At 45.7% G+C, this 22918-nt stretch overlaps 1 protein-coding gene across 1 annotated transcript in view; it reads left to right on the forward strand.

The window, feature by feature from the left end:
• Positions 1 to 22918, forward strand: part of T265_00321 (hypothetical protein) — a gene marked incomplete at both ends in the record, with an annotated part of 48320 nt that overhangs the window by 20368 nt on the left and 5034 nt on the right. The window contains 13 exons of the mRNA XM_009164066.1: positions 502 to 1373; positions 2930 to 3090; positions 7206 to 7435; positions 8820 to 9094; positions 13197 to 13572; positions 14058 to 14703; positions 15050 to 15523; positions 16223 to 16736; positions 20205 to 20722; positions 20850 to 21034; positions 21065 to 21405; positions 21505 to 21707; positions 21906 to 22532. Of these exons, the coding sequence (XP_009162330.1) occupies positions 502 to 1373; positions 2930 to 3090; positions 7206 to 7435; positions 8820 to 9094; positions 13197 to 13572; positions 14058 to 14703; positions 15050 to 15523; positions 16223 to 16736; positions 20205 to 20722; positions 20850 to 21034; positions 21065 to 21405; positions 21505 to 21707; positions 21906 to 22532 (5422 nt within the window). The remainder of the gene's footprint in view (positions 1 to 501; positions 1374 to 2929; positions 3091 to 7205; positions 7436 to 8819; positions 9095 to 13196; positions 13573 to 14057; positions 14704 to 15049; positions 15524 to 16222; positions 16737 to 20204; positions 20723 to 20849; positions 21035 to 21064; positions 21406 to 21504; positions 21708 to 21905; positions 22533 to 22918) is intronic.

The raw sequence follows: 22918 nt of genomic DNA on the forward strand, positions 1-22918 counted from the left end.
TAAACTTGGCATTTGAATGAAAACGTGGTTGGGCCGCAGCACTTAAGATAGAAGTCTTTTGAGAGTACGTAGAGCAGTAAACGAGTGTCGCCAGTTGAATGCACCACTGTGAGAGCCCTGTAGCAGTTGTACCAAGAAACTATGTCTGTTCACTCAACCTGAGGAAGTGGATTGATTCGGATCCCTTGCCCGGAGTTCCAGGATTGAATAATTTGATAGTGCGGCGAATTACTGTTCGTGACTGTGGAGGCTGTTCTTTCGCGCATTGGATGAGTGTCCAAGATCACTGCATTTTCCAGCCACATGTGTACCGATCAGTTGCATTTGTCCTAGCTCAGACCTGGGTGATTTTTGATCCAGTTCACTTTGAGTGTGGTAACCAATAGATTCATTTCGCCTCACGATAATTTTTTAACTAGGTCTTGCTGGGTTTCGGTCTTCATTACAAAGCTTGTCTTCCTCTTTCATCTACTTTATCACGTACGCTGTTCTCTATTACAGTGCACGCAATGCTTCCAAGGCTGGAGGCCTACTGGACTTGCTGCATACAGTTACTCAAGCGTCAAGGATCTGCAATCATCCCTGTCTGTTGGCCACACACCCTTACAGTTCTTCCGCTTTCATCCAAACTCTGGCCAGTTTATATACTCATAGAGAGCCAAGACCTGGTCCTTTTGTTTTTGATGCGAGATTGGACACAGACAGCCGTACAAGATCCGCAGGTCTGCTCTACTCGACGCCATCTGCCGTGCTGAAGGCTGTTCACCAGCTTAGGGACTCTGAACTCTCAGAAATTACTCTTCAGGGCTTTCAACTTGCCAGCCTGTTGAAGGATCCGCCTGATATCCGGGAACGTGTCGCTTTCCTTGCACCCACAAAACAACAGCTGGAAATTACACTTTTCCCAAAGAATACGAAAGAAAACACTCAGCCAAAACCAACTCCACCGTCACCGGTACCTAGTGATCTCTTCAATGGTGGTATCCACTACAGCCCTGTTCGTAGTCGATCAAACTTTGTTATGAACGGCCAAGTCAGCTCTGTGAAAATGGGCTTAAAAGTGAACACACCACTAACAAATGGGCTGCCTGAATTACCAACAGTTCATTTGGATTTCACTAGCATCCCTGTGCGGTTCAAACGCCCAAGGATTTCAGAGAAATTTCCTGCTGAATCGCCGGTCAAACGGTGCCGGTTTGACGATGTTCCCCTTACCCCCATAGTGGATCTTCCCAATCAACCTTCGACTGACTCAAAAAGAACAACTACTGTTGACCGCCACTTAAGACCCATTGTCTGCAAGACGCCATTCCTTGGTCCGGAAGTCCTCAACGTTTTAAATAAGGAAGTTACTGGACCCAAAACATCTACTGGTAGGTTGTTCGTACACACTGGTTGTATTGAGGCTTTGCATTTTTCTTAGATTTCCGTAGGTTTTATGGAGTTCATTCTAAGTTGCGGGGCATGTTCGTTTGTTCATCTGGTATTCATTTCCCAGCTGGACTAATCCGGAATTATGGGCTACCAACTATGTCCACTGTATGGACACCCATTTCTTTTGAAGTCTGCTGGTTTCTGTCAATTTTTTCATTACGGTTTCAGCCGTACCAATTTTTATCGATACCCCAACCGCGTGCATCAGGCGCGTGTTCTGATGAGTTCCGGCTTGTCCCGTTGATCGCACTTTGACCCACTAAATGAACACAGTCGGTGAGTGTGAATGTCATGATCAGAGCTGTAGCGAGCAACTGTAGAAGTAAACATGAACTCCTGCAATAATGCTAGGCCATGTGTAGTTCACGGATTAGCTAAGTGGTATCCTGTGTAGAATAAATCTGAAAGTAAGAAACTGGATGACGTATCGTAAAAGTAGCTGACTGAGTCGGATACCAATATAAAGAACGCTGCCATAAGGAATCAGCCGCTGACCACGTTTTAGGGCGCTGCCATTGATTTCTTTCCAAAGAATACATAAACTGCACAGTGAACACATTTTTCGAAAATTCGCTTGATTTGGTTGGTCTGTATTAACCAACAGTACTTCGTCTTCAGGATGGTGCGAGATCCTGGAAAATTGCCTGGAATGGCTTTGGCCCGATAACGGTTAATTGTCAATGCCCATGTCTACACCGGTCGGATTACCTTGGTGCCGTAAGACACCGAATAATTTGAGGCAACCATTCTCAATATCTTTCTTCGCTGCTTTTCTAGCGTTCTCGAAACCAGAATTTCTCACCTCATAACACCTGATGAATCCGCTGCTACATAGTGGTGATTAGAACTTAACAACTTTCGTCGATTGAGCAGACAGTGAGAAACATGGGTGATGAGGATGATCGAGATTGGAATGTTCCTTCATTAAACCTAGCACAATCTAAAGAACCTGTCACAGGCTTGGTAAGTTTCTTCGATAGTTACAGTGGCTAGAAGTTGGAGAATGTAGATCTTTTTACAAGGTTCCTGAAAAGAGCTTACTCACATCCTGGAAATGTGCAGATGAATACTAAAATGGCGTAAACTGTATATATTTATTGAAGGCTGAGCCAATCTTAACACAGCCCACTGATTCGACTGGAAGCCTTTAGTGAATGTCACATCGTTCAACATGGGGTTGGGTACATTCATCTCTGACGAAAGCATGCCATAGGGGAAACTTTGGCTTGTCGGGGATGCTGCTCTGGCCTCTTGGATAGTTCACTGTTAGATCTTGGGGTGACTGGTAGCTGTTCAGTCCTCGAGCCACTTCTGAATTGCATATCAGTTACCATCAAGACCAGCTTACAGCTAAATTACTTGGATAGACTATTTACTTGCTCGCATGGTTTATCTGTCTGACATCGGCATCACCCACCATACCTTTTTTCGGTAGAGCATTTGTCGGCTACTTCGTCTTCATGCAAACCTAGTTAACAGCTATTTTTCTTTTTAGGCGCCGCAAAAACTCATAAGGAAGGTGACCTTCCTTCCACTGACAGGCGTTCATCCAATCCGTCTGTGCTCCACCGACGAACCTGTGATTCTATGCAAACAACTCAAAATTCGGCCTCCCAGCAACCAGCGGATGACCGGCAAGGTGGATTTAATCCCTCGGTAAGCAGCGGCTCTGTCTGTCAGAATATATGGATGGTTACACAACGTGTTTCGCAAGAAAGGTTAAGGTTCTCTGAAGTCAGACCCGAATTCCAAAATCACCGACTCGTTCACTTGGCCACTGACACGTGATTCTCTTGCGTCATATTTTTCATGCTGCTCGTTATGCGTTACTGGACGTGTTTGATCATTGAAAAAAATTATTTCTTTCTGATGACTGTTCGGTAAAATAAAAAAAGACCGGAAAGACAAATCGAACAGACTGCATACATTGAGACACATGGCACAAACAGTTTGCATATAGCAGATCGTCCGTCCACGTTATTGCAATTAGGCGGTTGCCGGTTCCATATCGGTTACTTCTGTGCCTTCGTGACTGATCTTTTCTTCTGGCTCAACAGTATCGATCTGAGCTTCCCTAACGACCCTCCATAGTAAACCAATACTACGGTGACGGTAAGCATGTGGATGAAGCGTGGCAAAATGTGAAGGAAGCTATGTTAGCGGCGTTCAGTGCTGTTTTCTGACTTCGATCACAGGACCACTGGATGTCATCGAGATCGCTATCCATGATTGACGGTGACGGTAGCATGTGGATGAAGCGTGGCAAAATGTGAAGGAAGCTATGTTAGCGGCGTTCAGTGCTGTTTTCTGACTTCGATCACAGGACCACTGGATGTCATCGAGATCGCTATCCATGATTGATGCCAAGAAAACCGTACCAGCAGACAACAAGTACTACGGCGCTCGCGAATATTCCCACTCGCCAAATAGTGAAGAGTATAAGGGAAGACTGAGAGTTCTAGTGGACATTGAAAGCTCGGGAAATGGAGAAGGCTTTTACTATGGGAAACAGCCGTGCCCTATATCGACTGATACGATCGACTGGCCCTAGGAAAGCAACGCTCATTGAAAAGAAAGGTGAAAAAGATGGCTCATTAATTCACTCAAAAACGCCGGCTCAAAAGATGGGTTAAACACTTCGAAGATCAGTAAAGCTCGCCTTCTGCAACACAGCCTGTGGAAATAATGCACACTGGCGAATGGAACGTAAACCTTCATCGCCCGTCGGAAGAAGCCAGGTATGAAATATCCTTACTTAAACGTGCGAACCGAACGGTACAGAACCGGACGGTCTGTATCCAGCCCTCTTCAAAGAAGGTGGAGAATCCCTGGTCACCCATTTAACAAAGCTCATTGGGACCATATCGAACGAATAGGTGCCTGTAGAATGGAACATGTCGGCAGCTATCTTCAAAATGGGTACGCGGACCCTGTGAAAACCACCGTGGTATTAGCTTGTTAGCTGTGGCATCGAATGTGCTCTCTGGCCTTATCCTTCGAAAGTTGACTGAGATCCGTGAAAACCAAGCTGGGTCCCGTCCTGCAAGAGAATGCATCGACCATATCTTTCACCCTCCGGCAGATCCTGGAACAGCGATGCTGATTTCAGCAACCAACAATGGTTGTGTTTCTGGATATGAAAGCTGCCTTTAACTCTGTGAACCGTCAGGCACGATGGCAGTGTCGGTGGAGCAAGGGTGTCCCCCATAAATTTTTGAGTCTCCTTAAGGCGCTGTGCACCAACTCCCGCGGCCGTGTGAAGGTCTACGGGAAGCTCTCTTCTGAGTTTACCACATCATGTGGTATCAGACAGGACTGTCCTCTTTCCTGTTAAACTTCGTCATTGTACAATCATGGAAGACTCACTATCAGCCTCTAATGCCTGTGGGGTCGAAGTGCTCCCTTAGGCATCCGCTCACGGATATCGAGTACGTTGACGACATAGTCCTTCTTGGATCCGACCCCATGGTAATGTAAACAATATTAAATAATTTAAATAATTCTGCCTCGCGGTTCGGTATGCGCTTCACACCTGCAAAGTGTAAAGTGCTACTGCAAGACTGAGTGGGCTCGAACCCTAGCCTCTTGCTTGCGGATGAACTGATTGAGATAATAAACGAATTTGTTTACATGGGCAGCTTTATCAGTCCCGTTGGTCCCGAGGAAGATGATGCTTCCATCCTGATTGGGAAGGCCAGAGCAGCCTTTGTGGACCTGCGTCACCTTTGGCGTAGGCCTGACGTCAACTTATCCGTCGAGGGTCGAGTTTCCAATGCTGCACTGCGCTCCTTATTACTACACGGGTCAGAAACCCTGCGCTGCGTGCCGAGGACGTCAAAAGACTCAGAGTCTGACCTTTGATGTCTTCGGTGCATTGCCTGAATCTAGTGGAAACACCGGATCAGCAATGTTGAAGTTCGTCGAATGGTATTCGGGAGGAAATAACTCACCCTCGGTAGATGAACTGATCGCACTGCGTAGGTTGCGCTGGCTGGGCCACGTGAAGGGTGCAAACGAGCCAGAGGCGGTCAAACAATGACTTAGTAGTGACGTATGGAAACGATTACCAGCAACCTCGATTACCGACAACCTCCTGGATGGGGATCCCGGGACGGGCCACACCAATGGTTGGAGACATTGTCAGACACGGTCCAGTCACGCCCTCACTTGTGCTCATGTATCCAAGCTATTGCCTTCGATGCATAGCTCCCTCCCCTATTTCCGCAATTAACAGTCCACTGACAGTGTTGTATTTACGCACCAGTTCATCAGCTCCCGCCTCCAATGCGCAGCTGCCTACCCTACCTAAAATCCTCGGTGAACGAACCTGTGGCAGCTAAGACCACTACGACAAGCATGCGGTTCTTGCAGCTGATGATGATGATGATCCTTACTTTCCGTGTTCCAGTGTTAAATGTAAGAACGAAGGAAGCACAGTTCAATGTCGGACACGGGCAGTGTACGGTCCTGGCAGCTAAACTACGACAAGCATGCGGTTCTTGCAGCTGATGATGATGATGATCCTTACTTTCCGTGTTCCAGTGTTAAATGTAAGAACGAAGGAAGCACAGTTCAATGTCGGACACGGGCAGTGTACGGTCCACAGTCGTGCGCGCCAAATAAGTTACAATCGGGTTACAGTAGATAGCTGTTTTCCCGAGAATTGGTTTAAACTTTGAACTTGGGTTATATGTTGAATAAATAAACATAGAGGTTGGGTTGTGGTAACATTTTTAGAGGGAAGGTGATGCAATGCACAGTACGTTTAGTTTTGGTAAATTCAGAAAAGATGGTAGTGATAAGTCTAGTGCAATTTGAGAGGTCGGGCAATTGGCAGTCTTTTTCTTCGGGGCCATGGAAATTTCGTGAGATAATTAAGGTAATACATGCCATCATAAAGCACAGAATAAAGTAACGGGGAGTTATCCAACCTTAAGGAGTAGGAAGAAGTCGCCTCGCTCACTTGAACCAAAAAAGGTTACGAAGGAACCCGCACATGAGTGCTTTACAGAATGTGGTTTGATTACTAGCAGCAATTCTCTGCACATCATGTATAGTCTGACAGCAAAGACTCCAAGGAAGACTAAAATGTACCTGTAAACACTTGTCCATTCAGGTTAAGATAACGTGGGGGCCGCTTCAATAAAGTTTTTGGACCTGGGAAGGCCTGAGACCAAGGATGTGGACAGCTGATAGCGATGTGGCCGGCTCACCTATACGGATGAAGTAAACCAATTAGAGACTGAAAACAGGAGGTCCTCTGGACACAAGAAAAGACATAATGGCTTCTTGCAGAACACTGGATGTGGTTTGAAGCAGGGCGTTCTTGCGTCCGACCAATGAAGTCATGGTGCAAGAAATAGATGGGGCCATTGTCGGACAATTTCCTGGTAAACAACCTCGCTCAAGACCTTCGAAAGCATTGATGGTGAACGGTCATCTAATCATCCTACTCCTGCTGTTCAGCCTTGAATCGAAGCAATGTACAAGAAGTGCCGCAGCGTGGACTGTGAGCATATGTAGACAAACCGAGAGCTGTCCAAGTCTTATGTCTTCCAGATCCTCTCTAACACGGGTCAGAAGAGATATAACAAGATGTCACAACAAGAGAAATGATAATTGATCAGATAGTTATGACTAATTGGCAAAAGTCGACTCACAGGCTATCCATTTGTCACACACCTCCAGGTATTCGTCGATTTCTTTGATAATGAAACATCCCTTGAATGTACAGGTTATACGAAGTCCCTCTCTCTTTCACGTCTTTATAGATTCGTGTGGACGGCTTGCTGCGTGATAACACACGGCGCTGTACTCAACTCACCGGATTCGCGGACTGGTGTTCGGCCGCCACTTTCAATTTGCTTCGCTTGGATCGAACTTATTTTAATCAACCTCCCTCCAATCAGTCCTCTGAACCCTTCGGTTTCACAGCCCTAACGAATCTGATGGAAACGATTAAGCCGATGCTGTTGTATATATCACAGATTTCTAGCCTCGGGTTAGTGTGGTTAGCTGTCAGTTTGTCATATACAACAAACCGTGTTAATCGGCATCTGTCATAGTTGAACTAGATATTCAGCCACTACCTGTGAGAATCCTCTTAGAGTTTATTGGCAAAATTCGTAGATGTTATTATTTCACTGCAAAAAGAGTAACTTAGTAAGGCTTCTCACAATTCCGATTCAGTGCTTGTTTGGGATTTTCCTAGCCTCTGTTGCGAATTGCACTGTTCGCACGCCTTAACGAAAGGACCGGTCTCGACTTCCTGTGTGGACCACCCTCTCTTCTGAGTCATCTCCCTTTTGCGTGTAGGACTACCGTCCTGTCAGCAGGGTCCGTACATACTTAAGCCTCTCTAGGATCCCTTCAGGATCAGGATCAATTAGTCCGTATTCTCGATGCAGTATTCGGCTGGCCCTCCCTGTGATGGTTTCCTCTCTGTTACGCCCGCGTCATTATGTACAGCACTCTGTTATGGGGACATGTTGCCCTAAGGTAGGACCAACTCTTTGATGCGGCGTAAAAACTACGTTTTTGAAGTTTTAATAGACGGCTGCACTTTGCCTTGTTCCAGTTTTATTAGCCCACGGTGCAGCAACGTGTCTCAGATGCCAACTGAGGTTTGAGCAAAATATATTGCGTTACAGTCCTACGGTTTCACGCTACCCAGTTTTTGACGTAAACAGTCTTTTACAAAGTGACTGTAATCAATCTGATGCTCACATCTTAAGATTTTCTGCACTACTCTTACTTGTCGACAGCTTACTTAAGATAATCTTTCTTTATTTGAGTGAATCATCACTATTACCATCATCTTCGACAGTATAATAGTGCTGAACACCAACACAGATATCTCGAGACCATAAATTGTGTGAATAATTTATTGTGGAAAAAACAAAGAAATAATAAAGGGACCTGGTGCTGGCCCACCGCCGGCATTTCTGGTTGACTGAGTTTTAATGCTGACGATACGAAAAGAAGCTTGCAAAAACAGCAGGGTTGACATCGATTAGCAGCCATATCAATCAGCGTCTACGTAGCCTCTGTAAGGACCATTAGCGTCAAGCTCAACTCATAAGTTGTTCATCTTAGCCAAACATAAATCCCCCAAGACGTTCGAGTTTACCTTATTTAGGATTTTGAGATTCCGCTGACTCAACCTAACCACGGATTCTATCATCAAACAAGTCACTTGGATCTCTAGCTAGCTTTGCCATACAGCCAACTCGGGGAACACACCCTCAATACCTCACATTTAGGCAGGCACTAATTGTATTTCATACAGTGTAGCATGTCCTAGACACATGTTGTGTTTCCTAGTTGACATTTCTTTAGTTGCCAGTTCATTTCCTGATAAATTCTTGCTATTTTATTTTTCGCAGTTTATTGTGTTCACGGCCTCGAGTTATCGCCTTACCTCCACGCATCTTCACTCTGAAAAGTGGTTGTGTATCCTCGCTCGGTTGTCAAGCCTACACAGAGACCTCCCAGTCCAGTTCACTTTTCTCCACGCAATCTTTGTACCCGTTTTCCGAGCCTGCTCGTTGGCTTTCCCCTGATATTCCCTCCCAGTTTCCACTTAATCGCTCACACGCAATTACCGATGCATTTAACTCGTCAGAATCCACCCCTCTTGGTCGTCTGTTTTCAGAATCAGGTGAGTTTCGTTGTCCTCTGGAAGGGGTTGTTGTTTTATTCTCTTTAGCCCACTCTCAAGGCTTTGCCCAGCTGAGGTATTCCATCTGGCGTACTTGTCAATTTTTACCGGATCATCGCTTTCCGATGATTCTCCCCCAAACAGAGTTGTTGGAGGAATTCTCACCACTTTCAATAGTACCGACTTTGTCTATTGTTGAAGTCCGCTTAGGCGTGGAAGGACATTCTTTCGAACGATGCACTTTTTTAGGCTATTTTCGTGACCTGATTACATTACGTTATTGCGTGACTAATCAGGTTGACGCAATGACAAATTCTGAAGCACAACCACTGAATGAGGACAAGATCCAGACCTGATCCAGTCTATTGTATCACTGAACTTCACTCAGAACTGACGTACCTTGTTGTTGATACGTTCTGTTCTGTGGTGACTGGCCTAGCGAAACCGGACAGATTTTTAGTTTTGCCCTCGGATTCTGAGTGAGACCACCATAGCTACCCACACATTCTGTTAGCCAGGTAACTAATTGAGCCTATAATCAGCTGACAAGCAAGTGACCTCCGTTGTGGTACTTATCCCTGTACATTTAACACTATACGGCCATTATTAACTGCATACCATGCTCCGATAGTGACCTGGTCGAAACCACATGGCTAATTGAAACTGCGATATAATTCCATCTATATTCGTTCCTAGTCCAACAGGTTACTCAAAAGGATGACCAAACTGTAGACACTTCGAAATATCTCGCGGCAGTTCCTAATTAGCAATTTTGGGTCTCCGAATAACTCAATCGCATTTGGCTAGCCACACAGACTTTTAGGACGGTGGTTTCGTTGTGTGATTGCGGAAGAACCCTGTCACCCCTGCTAGAACTCACTGAGTGGGTATGGAAGGACAGCATATGATACGTAACTTCGACTCGACAAGCATCAAACTCTCTGTGGCGGTCGATGACTGTTCGGCTTACACATGCTGACTGTTCGACAGCAATCAGATGACGGGTGACTGTTTGAACGAAGAATCACATTCAGCCCGTCGAAAGTTTTGATTGAAAACAGTCATGGTCCACCTGTTCCAAACGGAATATGAAAAATTAATGTTTGGTCTTTCAGGCTGGGGGGAATTCAGGGAACTTGGAAATGCAAGGGTTCTTATCGTCTATGTCTGCATTCAGCCATTAGCCCGGATTTTATAACGCCTTCAGGTCCACAGCGTGGGCCAAAACTGCACGAAATCTGGTGGATAGACTGCAATTATCTATATCCCGTCCAGTGCCGAGAGCTCACTGCCCAGCTGCCACAATTTTTGCCTGTCGCCCCGCTTTAGTAAGAAATCTCATGTTCTCCGGATTTACATTTATCCTTCCCAACTCAGATTCACATCTTACTATTCGGAAACCTCGAGTGGATTTCGCATCAGATCCAGTTCTTAATTTATTTCCGGCAATGCTCGACCGAACCCATTTTGTATTGCTTCAAAAGTTCGGACACTACAAAGTACATGGCGATTGGTTTCATAGCCTCGGTACTGATAATCGACGGCTGTTTGTATACTCCAACTCCTCCCGTGGTTTTCAGGCTTACTCAAAACTCTCCGAGTGATCCAAGAATTTTGCATGTTTTGCTTGCCCGCTTCAACCGATTCATTGTACTCCCAGATCTGTCAAGTTGCCACCTCTTAAGTGTGCTCGCATGTACTGCTCTCATCAGATTACTTTTGTGAGAATTTCACTCACAAATACACAACCCCTAGAGAGCACTGAAGTCCTCAAATGTTCCGGCATTCTACCGAACCATAGGATTATCATGGAAATAACTCCTCCAAAAGTACTACCCAGTGATCTGTACCAACCTACACGAATTTTCTGCGTTATGATACATGCTTACGTTCCAAATTATTTTTATGCGTTCTCTAGCTATTTGATAGCGTTTGCTCCGGTATTTTGTCTTTGTAAGGTACACTATTGTTGGGGTTTTTCTCCAACGATCCAACTGCTGTTGTGTCTCAGATAGTATTCTCAGTGCTTTCGCAACGCATTCCCAACGACAGAAGAGATGAACTCGTGCTGAATGGCAGTTTTGCTCGAAGCTGTTTGCTGATACAAAGACACTCAATTTTTAGAACGCCATGGGATTTCAGGAAGAAATCTGAATTCACATTTGAAGCGATTGCATCTGCTCTTGTGGATATCCACCCCACCTCTGTTTCTTGACTGTATCTGTCTGGGCTTGGGCACCCTGACATGAGTTCAGTCCTCGTGACTCCTTCGAATGGTGTGCCAGCTAGGCACCGGAAGAGGCTTATATTCATTCCAATCCAATCGTTTGGCCACGAATGAATGAGCCCTCAAAAGTAGTAGCTCGAAATTACCACTTGCCATTGCCCGTGGCGTAGTACTTTTCACACTTGAGTGTATTCGGTTTTTCGAAAAATCGGTCTACACAGGAATCTCCGGTTTTCTGTCATTGAGGCCAATACATCATACGTTCATAGGCAGCTCTATCTTTACTGACCTATGCGACCGTGGTCACATTAACACCTGAAATTATCAAAAATGTAAAGAGGACTGAACCATCACCGATTGTTCGAAAAGTTATGGCTTAATCCAAAGCATTTGCCAGTGCAGGAGGCCAGTACTCGACAAATGGGTCACGCAGTGGACGACTCATTTTTGGTCTGTAGGCTTTCACAAGAACGCGTCATATGGACTTCGTCTTGGAAATATTAGATATTTCGTCAACCCGTGATCCCAAACATAATTTTAGGAACGATTGACTTATTCCGAAAATATCTACAGCTTCAGTAGCCGTTTGATCAACGAAAAAGGAACGTCCACTTAAAGCCTGCACCGCTCAGTGGTTAAGGCGTAGATTTATCAACCTCTTCATCTCGACTATTCCTGTCTAAGCCTAGGCAACGTAGCCGTATCTCAGCCCTTAGGCTTCCTTCGGGTGGCTTAACAGCCAGACAACAAAAGAGTGTTGCTGCTGAACGATTGCTAGTTTATTTTTATGAGCCTACGTGGACAGAGCTTCTAAGAACCCAGCGAAATAGGATTAGTGTTTACTACATACAGACTAGCTTTTACGGTACCACATTGAGCCCTCAAGCGGTTGCGCATGATTGCGAGGTATCCGATTCATTTGAGACAGGGTCCCTGTCTTGACACATTGTCTTCCACCAAATAAGAAGTACTTTGCTGGACTGTCAGTAGTGTATGTTCTTCTGTATACTTGGATTTGAACTCCGGTCCTTTGAGAAGTAAGAAAAGTAGGGATTTAATGCAACCACGACGGCATTCATACGCTGGTGTGACTTTTTACATCAACGTACGAACAGCGTCGAACCTGAGTGATGCCAGGTTAGTTTAATATTCCTAGGTCGCCACCAGACTAGGAGTTCTTGGCATGGTTGGTAGTACAAAGAGATTTTAGAATTACTCCATGGAGCTTCTGTCCCGTAGTCAGTCTGTGTCCGAAAGCCTTGTTTACAATCATCAGTATAATCCGGAACACCGAGAAGACTCAAACTCGAAACTTCCAGGCCAGTAATTGAAGACTAAACCGTTCTTTACGGGTCCCTGGTCAGCACTGTGATGGAAAGATTCTTGTCATTAGTCGAAACTGGCCGGATAGTTACTGAATCACTGGGATTATTAGGCCAGTGGTAAGAGTGGGAGACCTGACGAACGGGTAGCCGGTATGGTGAACAATGCGGTCACGCAACACCACAAGACCAACCTTACGTGTGGTAAGCACAGCAACCACCTTGTTAAACCAGCTTCCTCACATCAAATCAGTGTGGAATATAGGTCGGGAAGCGATGGGAGACTCATGGTTTTTATGACTTTTGGCCCTACATACTTTTTTGGTTCAGGAGTTGAGGGGAACTCTCTGCTAACAACAATAAATATCATCAGGAAGGTAAACATGAATGATGCGTGCGTCATACACAGAATGAACTGAGCTCACAATATCACCATTCCAGTCTCCGTCTCCCAAGTTTGAGGACTACCGGTTTGTTTTCAGATTACCTGTTAAATCTAGCACGCGGAGGTGATCTTAGTCCTCTAATAATTGCCTGCCGCCACACTTTTCAGGTAAATTTTTCAGTCTTCATTGTCTGCTTGGCGAATTTCTTGGTGCCAAATCCAAACCGCGTCCTCGCTGCGTATATCTCTTGGCTCATCGCTCCGCATTTCTGAATCTCCTGGAGGCATATTTAGCCATCTCACCCTGGCGAATGTGTTCTCGAGTCCGCCTCCCCAGCAGTTTTGAAGCTGTCAATACACAGTCGGATCTTCTCATAGACCATATCAATGCTTGGCCTCGTGGTACACGTGGACCGCTTTTGGTGCTCATGCACTCCCGAAGTCCGACCACTTGCCTTACTGGACTCAAGGCCGGCCCAGATACACTTGTCATTATCTGCGACGTGGACTTACGGGCTGATTCTGTGGATAACGTCCGTGCGCTGTGAGTTGGATTTTTGCCTATTATTTTCGATGTGTTGCCCATAGTTGCATACTATTCTGAATCTGCTTTGATTCATACCCAATCAAACTAAAATCATTCTGTTCGAGTATCACACCGTTTTGGTGTATAACTGTCATGTAATCCGAAGGAGGCGAGATTCCGCTGGGTTTCTCAAGTTTGAGTAGGATGATGTAAGACATCGTCCAAGCTTTTTTAAACAATTTCCAATTCTGTGAACCATTGTCTATTGGTTACTACTACGTTACCTCAGCCTCTATACATCCACCTTGGAGAGACAGGTTAACTGGAGAGAAGCAGTAAGGCTCGCTATAGACTTATGGGTTTATCCACATTTGATACCAGGCTTTATCAATTTGTCGTGGGATTCGTGTGTCTTGATTAGCTGTTCACCCAGCCAAGGATACGGATGGCTAACCTGAATTCGAGTGAATGGAACTCGACCTTTCACTCTTAATAGCAATCAGTTTTCCCCCGAAATGCAACACTTTTGCCAGTCATACCACCACACTCTTATTAACGGCTGACAGCACTCGAAAGTTGAATTCCGTCATTAAAGACGTGGCTATCGACTCATCCCAAAAGTTATTTCTCCCTTCCAGCATACATAGCTGGACATTGAATGGTCTGGTCGACCATGCTCACCAAGAGGATAAGGCCGATGGTCTTAGTCCCTCCGTGCAGATCTACCGACTCGTGTCCGTCGGATTGCCGAACCGCTCCGGTCTATGTCCAAGCGTTGAGGCTTGTTTATCTCGCGAGTTTGCTTGTCGCCTTCTTCCGGAAGCCGTGTTTCAAGCTCATAGCTCCGCACCCAGTGACTGTCATTCCTTGCTTGTTGCTCGTGTCCAACCCAATGTGGTCAGTGCGTTCCTGTCTAACCGCGTTCCCTACGAACCAGATCCCATTGTTTTTGGTGCTTCATACAAAGGGCTTGAATCGGAACATGGATCCTTGTTGTCAATAAAGCAGGAACCACCTCCATACTCATCTGCATCATCCGTTACCTCTTCCTCTTCTTATCCCTTCTTCGACTACCAACGAGATAAATCACGCGAACTGGGAGAACTTCAAAATACCTTCCAAGAGCGCGAGCCTCTTTGCGAACACTTGGTGAGCAAATTGACTTTCGACCATATTTATGCCGCATAAATGTATCTTCCTCGGTAGTTTTGGTTAATACCCATTGGAAGACGGAGGAACTTTTATGTCAAAACGCCTTTCAAGGGAGATGCAAAAAATCTAATCTTCAAGGACGTGTGACTCTATATAGCCCCGTAGTACAGTCATTTTGCGTAATTGGAATGATTTCCATTAGTAACACCACTTCCCACGGTTATGTTTCAGCGATATCGATGTCAGATAATCGGTATCTTTTTTACATGCGTCTCGTGGCTGATTATTCCAAACAAGCTTGAGGAATATAAATCACCTTACACTTAACTTCCCTTATTTTAAGCTTAACCGCGCACTGGAACTTTTCGAGGATCCAGTCGACACGCAGGTCTGGTGCTGTGCCTCTGCCGAACAGACTTCGATTTCCCGAACGATTTTCGACAAATCCTCGCAGAATGAACAACCAGACCCTCAGTTCGGGGACGAAGATGATCGCCTTTGGGAACCCTACCTTCACCCGCGTGATGTATTTCTCTTAGAACCCTCTTTTGCCACCGAATGCCAACACTTGCCGGCTGATTTCTCCGGAGAGTTGGGGTATTCCGACAAAACTTGTTGGGAGGTGGCTCATCATGAGGCGTCCGAATACCTTTCTCAGCTTGAGTTCCTCATTTGTCGTTCCAATGAAGCGTTTTTCTGCTACCACGCTCTTGCACCAGATGTACCGGACGCATCCGATCACGTGGAACAACTTTGGACTAAAGACACAGAGGTTCCCTGTACAGAGGATTGGCCATTACCTCTCACAGAGGCTAGTGTGAGTGTTATACCCTTCTGTGCTACTTCTCAAGTCCTATTTGTTGCACTTTATTATAGCTCTAGACTTGACTATCGATTACCTGATTGAAAGAGATTGAGCTTCGTGACGGGACAAGTTACTTATATGGCTTCTGATGCCCTTTAATAGCTCTCCACAGGTTTTACTATTCCTGGGGCTCACCAGTTGGATGAGGTTCCAGCGTTTTCGTCAACTTTATGTTCCCCTTGAACCCAGATTCCACGCAATTCGCGAATTATACTCATTTGCAAGCTGATTTAGTTTTTGCGGGTAGATTAACTTAATCCTTCTTCCATGATATTCTGCTAATTTTACTGCACCAAAGTCGCCTGATGTTTCAGTCGGTACGGTATTCGAGGTATCGGAACACTACTTATTCTTGCTGGAAATTTTTCGAAGCCTCGATCGCTTTCGCTCTTTTTTGGGCTTATCATGTGAGAACAGTCGCCGAGTATTGTACCAAGAGGTGCTTTTGTTCAGCACATTCAGTTGAAGAGTATCATGAGCGAGAGATTCAACTGAAATTCATTTGAGCCTCTCGTTAACAGTAATTTAGTTGGCGAATGAAGTATTTATCTACTGCTTCTACCACTATCTTTATCTACTTCATCTCCGTTTCCTTCGAACACCTACGTGCCATGTACTGAGGATTTTTTTTTATAAACTTTCCAATTCTAGTTATGGGAACCGTTTGCTCGATTTCAAGCGACTGAGTCATCCAAATCGAAGGCCGATGTCTGTGCTACTCCTTCAACTGTCTTCCACTTGGGTGATGAAGAGCCTTCGGTGTTTGTTACACCATCAACGGCTCTCGAGGACCGAAGTCCTGGCCTACTGCTCACTCGTTCGCAGCCAGTGGATGATTCTGAATGGGGCTACGAGACGGACCCCATGTCCGAACATGAGTTACCGCCAGTGACACAGGTCGTAATTACTCCGACAGCCCCTACACCCACTCCAGCCATCTCCAACCCTCAGGGATTGAAGCGAAGCGCTCCACCCGACTGTGACATTGACATTAGCAAATCTCTGCGCTACAGCAATTCTTTCTCCACAAACAGTGCATATACTCGTTCTTATTTGAAACGTCGGAGACTCACTGGCGCTGGGGCTTACCGAAAACACTTATCTACCCTTTCCCAACCACTTGCGCCTACTTCAGACAGTCATTTAGAACAGTCCTTGTGCGCTGGTACGTCCCAAGTTACCATTTCTTTGTTGTCCTTTTGTAGTTTGATCACCTCAAGTCTAGTACTTCTATATTGCGGTGTCACAAAGGCTATCTGGTCAGATTTCGAAGAGACAAGTAGCTTAGCAGGCGATTACCGCTTATTGGCTTACCTGTATTTCTGGAGAGTCGTCAAACAAAGGCTCCGCCATTGGTCCGGACCAGTGCAGCCGGGAGTGTTGGCAAACTGTTCCACCTCCTGAAAACAGTACCTAACGTACGTGTTAGTAAACTGATCGAGGATAATATTGGAGGGTTATTACCCTGCAAGAGCCCCGGGAGCTGTATTTTCAACTGTAATCCAATCGGCCCTCTGCCACTGTAGCCATCGAACCCAACTGACTAGAGCCGTCGTCCTTGAACTCTGTGTTGAAATGCCACCGGGTCGCATGACCAGATGGTCCTCAAGCAGCGCCATTCAAATATAATTCTGTCATAACTAGGTTGTTCAGGCTAACTTAAGAATCATGGTGGGGTCCAGAAAATGGACTAACCAGTCCTTGCAATATTGTTCAAGAAGGTTCCCTACTCAAATGCCCTAACCATCGGCGTATGGGTCTCACCCCCGTTCGCCACAACCACTGGTTTCAACACGATTGTGGTGCCTAATCCAAGCATGTCCAAAAGTGTCGGACGAGGTTTCCACCATGTAGGATATGCATTGACCACATTTTTAACTCGGGTTACCGAGAAGCACCAACCAGACTGCCAGACAAATTTCACAGCTCCATAAAGACATCTGACTCCGTAGATAATCTGGCTCTTGGTAAGCGAGCAACGTCTTCAAATTTAGAAAATTTCTTTACCTTTTATTGTCATGATTCCGGTTGTATCGAAACATGGGTTCAGTGCACACATGACTTAGGCACGTACAATAAGGTCAACCTGCGCCAGAAATGAACTGTATTGAAGCTAAAGCACCGTTTACACCACATAACTAGTACTAAAGCGTCTCCATGTATTTGGTTACCGATATCTTCGCAGGATACCATGTTTGCTCGCTGCAACAGGCTTACAGTAAAGTGATCCGTGAACGCGTCGAAATCGCCTTAGCTCACCACGCCAAGGTGGTCTGAACGCCTGCTTATACTCAACTATCATCCATCAGATAATTCTGTTTTCCATTGCCAGTCTTTATCGGAGAAAGGCTTGCGGGTGATAGACCATGGCATGTAAATGCGGAATGAATGTGGCAGCTTTTAGAAGGATTGATGTGGTGTCTTTGCTCTCCCCGGGTTGGGCTCATGTGATTCTCTGAACTTGACTTAGCCCTATGGAGCATTTGGCCAGCATACTGTTACTTAGCCTAACTACTTGGTTATATTTTGCCTCTGATATGCGGGGGTTGGGCTGACGCTCGCGAGTCCATCCCGCCAGTAGCTTATATCACTAATGTAATGCACGGATACGTTTGTCTCCATGGTTTTGGAAAGCGTAAAGTCTTGTTTATCTTTTTCCTTACACTTCAGGTTGTTTTGTTGTTGGCCTGCATCTCTCCTTTTCCACTCTATTACCGTCTTCACGGTTGTATACTAGCATTATCCGCTGCTGTACATGACACGATGTCAGAGAGGGGGAAGACTGTTTATCTTATGAAGTTACCGACAAACGATGCCTCCAGCCCACCTTATCGTAGTTATGCCTCTACGCACCTCGAATCATCCCGTTTTCCGACGGCCCTCAACTGATCTACCGCGTTTTCTGGACCAACAGTACTTTTATTAATTGAGGGTGTTCGGTCGTGCTAACACCGGGCAGGTGTCTTTCTTATTTTCGTGCCTACGCGACACGATCGGTTTTGCAGAGGTTATTAATGTTTTGTTGCACGGTTAATTCGATTACTATCTTATCTAAAATAGTGATAATGTGTTGCACCTTCCGTTTCATCATGGTTTTCTCTGTCGGATATTGCGTAGCGCATCCAATGGTGTGAAAAGAAGTAAACGTGGTCCAATGAATCACTAGTGCACCCTATTTTTTGTCTGCGCAACCCCTTTTACGTCTGTCAAGGGTAGCCGTCGATAGACGTCAAGTATATTCTTTTCCTTAGTTTTGAGCGACGATTTGTATTTCATTTCCATGTATAGTGAACCTTCCTAACAAGCAGTGATATTTCAAATCGCGTGTTGGGAGGGTCTCTTTTCGAATTAATTCTTCGCTAACCAGCAAACCAATTGAGTGTTGTTTTTAAAAATTACACTAGAATCTAGCTCTGATCACCCTTTTTATTGTCAGCTGGTGTTGGTCCTATGTGTAGCATTGCTCATGGCGTAATAACACTTCGGTGTCTTGAATATCAACGCAGCTAAACCTTGATACAGCCTCTGCTTTTTAAAAGTTACAGGAAAAAGTCGACGGAATCACTTCTCACTTACCTAAGCGAAAGAACATTGACACACTTATTTTCATATAGGAAACTGTTCAGAAGGTTACTGAAAGCTCTTCGACAGCCCTTCTTGGGGCTCGTCAGGTAGGCACAGTCCTCGAGTTTCCGTCAAGTTTATGTTCTACGATCACACAAATTGAAGAAATAATGTCGCACGCAATCCACCTTTTCAGTCAATCTTTGTACTGAGGAATAAACTAACTTTCATACCATCCGAAGGCTGCATGAGGGTTTGGATACTGCCAGGTTTCTCAAGCCTAGACGGGGGAAGTCGAGAGGCAGAGGTCGGGTTCGAACCACGGACATTCCGGTCAGTAAATTCGCGTTCTAACCACTTGGGTCATATCGCCCCGTTGTGATTGAGCAGACCTTCTCTATTGTCCATTAGTTACTGGCTGAATAAACAAAATGTAGAAAACACCAGGTTTGAGTTTGTCTTGTACGTTCAACTCTCCGAGCGAATAAAAATGGATTATTCTATGATTCTACCGCTAGCACGTTCCCAATTCGCTCTTCCAGTTTCTTGCAGCTTTGTTTGAACAGTCGTAGGTGGGACAACCCAACCTCCGCTTAATTTTAATCGATAGATGCGTTTGTTTTAGTTGTTGGTGGTTGCGGGTTTGTAGATGGTACACTCACAAGACTCGCATTTGAACGATCGTCTTGTCCGGGTGCAATCATTCTGGTGAATCCACTTCTAAGCGGGGAAGCACTAGACTCGAATTTCACTTTTTTTTAGAGGTCATCAGCAGTACATACCTTTTGTTGGGTAAGGGTGCGAATAATCTTCATGTGACATCTTTTGTGCCCTAAGAGGTTTTTTGCTTTATGATGAGGCAACCCTATGGTGTAAATTTTCGTTCTGTTTAGCTGTTACTAGGTTGACAGGTTGCTTTTAAAGGTTCATATCCGGGCTGTAGTCCTTTTCGACCCTCTTGATTTTTTTGCCAGTTTTTCAACTACCCTGTGAGTAGGGCATTGTTCAGATGGTATTATCCACTGATTTGGCTACTACCAGCTTACATTTTCAAATCTTTTTTTGCCAGCTGCAGACAGCGATTCATCATTGTTACCTCCTCCATCGCCTTCTTCGAAGACATCTTTGCGAGATGCGGTCCCTGTGACGCGTCCCAGCTACATGCAACCGACTGCCAGTCCGCAACATGTACCTGCTGGCACTAGTGTTCATGGTGGAACTGGGGGTTTGGGAAGTTCTGGTGGAGTGACGCTATTTCTTAATCATTCGGGCTCTGGAGGTTCCAACCACCCCAAATTGCATATCCCCCGCGCCAACTACAACAAAGACTTCACGAACTCACGTTCGGGGCGACATCGTCGTTCTACTGCTGTTTCCACAACTGGAACTGCTAGTGCTGGTGGAGCAGCTGCTGTTGCCGCCTTGGCCACAGGTTCGCATCTGCCCCAGCCCTCAGCTTCAAAGAGTGCTGTCTATCACTTTCAGGCTTCTTCAGGAAACCTCAGTCCTTTCTCGAATCCTGCTATTCTGGCCAGGTACGGCCATACGTCTCCTGGACGATGTGGACCTTCAATCGCAAATTCGCAGGTTAGTGTAGGACATGAGGAACCGACTTTACCCTAGTTGTCTGTTGCTTTCTTCATGTAAGCATAGTCGCCTATAAATCCATCAGTGATGTGACATAAATTGCATTTTCATTATGTGTTCGTTTCAGGCAAGTCTTCCCCCAGCCTTACGGTATGGACCTAATGGCGCGACCACAACCGCAGCCGGTGGCTTGAGCAATTCCGCGGGCTCCTTGTCTAGTGTCGCTGGTTCGCAAGCAACCGGACACCTTCATGTTGGAAAACCCCTAGAGTGGCACGTGAATGAGGAGGCTGCTTTGTACCAGGTTAGTTCGTAAGCATAAGGTTGAGTTTCTAGTTGTAGATTTTGCCGCGTTTGTAAGGATATTCTGCCGTACAACGCACAAGCACTCTATGTAGCTTTCCTTTCCTTTAAGAGCATTGTCAAGCTGCAAGAACTACCGTTCGATTCAAATTGTGGTGTGCCACCAAACTCCGCCCTATCCCCGAACTTCCGTCTGGCGGAGTTTTTTATCAACAACTTCTTTCCAACGCGTGGTTATCGCGGAGCCCGTCAGTGTCTACTGATGCATACCAGAATGCTGACGATTATAAATACTGCAATAGCCACACTGTCTTCAAACGTTGGTTCACACATTCCAGTCGGCAATAGTGGTCTTCCAGAGGATGCTGCGATCTCTACTCGTAAGTGTTGACGTTTATTTCACGCGCGTGTTTGTAGAGATTTACAACCCAGCCACTGGGACTGGATCTTCATGCACCATTTTTCACTTTATTTTTCAGCTGTGTCCACTGCTGCCAATATTGTCCACAGTCAGAGCAGTCGGAAAGTGAAAAATAAGCTGAAAAGCTCCGCAGCGGTGGCTGCGGCTGCTGCAAACCTTGGCCTGAGTCCTCAGCCATCGGGGGTTGGATCCCAAGCAAATGACCCGAATTGCGACAGTATGACAGCAGTCAATCGATACCGAACTTATTTGTCTTTCCAAGTGCGTTTTTGAGATTCCACTTTTTAGTACCAGTTTAGGCATTTCGGTGTTCATTTCGTCACGCGTCTACTTACCTGGCAAGTAAAAATATATTAGTAGAGGAATGACCTGCTTGATTTTTGTTTGCCCAGGGCAGTTATATTACAAAGCTAGTATGATATCCTGAACCTCCTTACCATTCTGAGTATTTCCTTCTAGGAGTACTTTATACTCCCTTCGCCTGTCTCTTGTCAGCATCTCCGATTATCCCCCTTGGATGCCGATCTCCATACATCTGCGTCTGATGCATCCGGCTCACAGATCCCGCCTCAGTTAACACAACTCATCAGTACCATGAAAAATGACGATGAAGCCCAGTCCAAAATCCTCCGGAAGGTAATCAAGGACTCATTTGCCCCGCCACCAGCCATGACACCTGCTCAACCCCATAGACCGTCAAGTTCAAGGCGTCAGCAAGCTCCGGGTGCTGGTTCTCCTGGACCTGGCTTCCACTCCGGGGGAGCAGCACTAACCGGCTCCCCTGGACCTTCAGGAAGTCTTTATACCTATCCGGCTACTACTTCACATCCTGCTTCGTCGAGCTCCTTCCCAACCTCAACTGGACACGGTAGTTACCCAATCACAGGCCCCTCCCCAGCCCTACTTACTCATCATCGACATCATCATCACAGACAATCTTCGTGTGACCATACGCCCAGCTCTCAAGCAAGTACGTCAGCGACTGACGGCTCAGTTCCTAGTCAACCAACTTCTTTTTCAAGCACATCTTCATGTCACACCGGGCCAATGATACAGAAAAATCCCACGCATATTGCTGCTCTACAAGTGAGCCTCTTTTTCCTTTTTTATCCTGTTCTTGTCTACTCTATTTTGCCATCCCCTCTGACTTTTGTGAATCTGAGCATACTTTGTGTGCTGATCGTGGACGAACCTGCACAGTGTGACAATTACTACCAAATTTGATTGATTTCGCTTGCTTTTTTCCTAAACCGAGTTGGTCTGCGCTTTTCATCCGTACATTTTCTTTACGAAGTCGCCTTGGCAACTCATACAACATCTGTATAAAGTACCTGAGACGACACTATCAAGTGGAGGTATCACAAAGGAATTAAGCCCGAAGAGTTTTACGCATCTCATCACCGCATCATCTCAGTACATCCTAACTGGCTGTCGAATCACTTTTAGTTTGCCATCGAAATACTTTGTAACTG

This window comes from Opisthorchis viverrini, assembly GCF_000715545.1.
Source record: "Opisthorchis viverrini unplaced genomic scaffold opera_v5_3, whole genome shotgun sequence".
NCBI lineage: Eukaryota > Metazoa > Platyhelminthes > Trematoda > Opisthorchiida > Opisthorchiidae > Opisthorchis > Opisthorchis viverrini.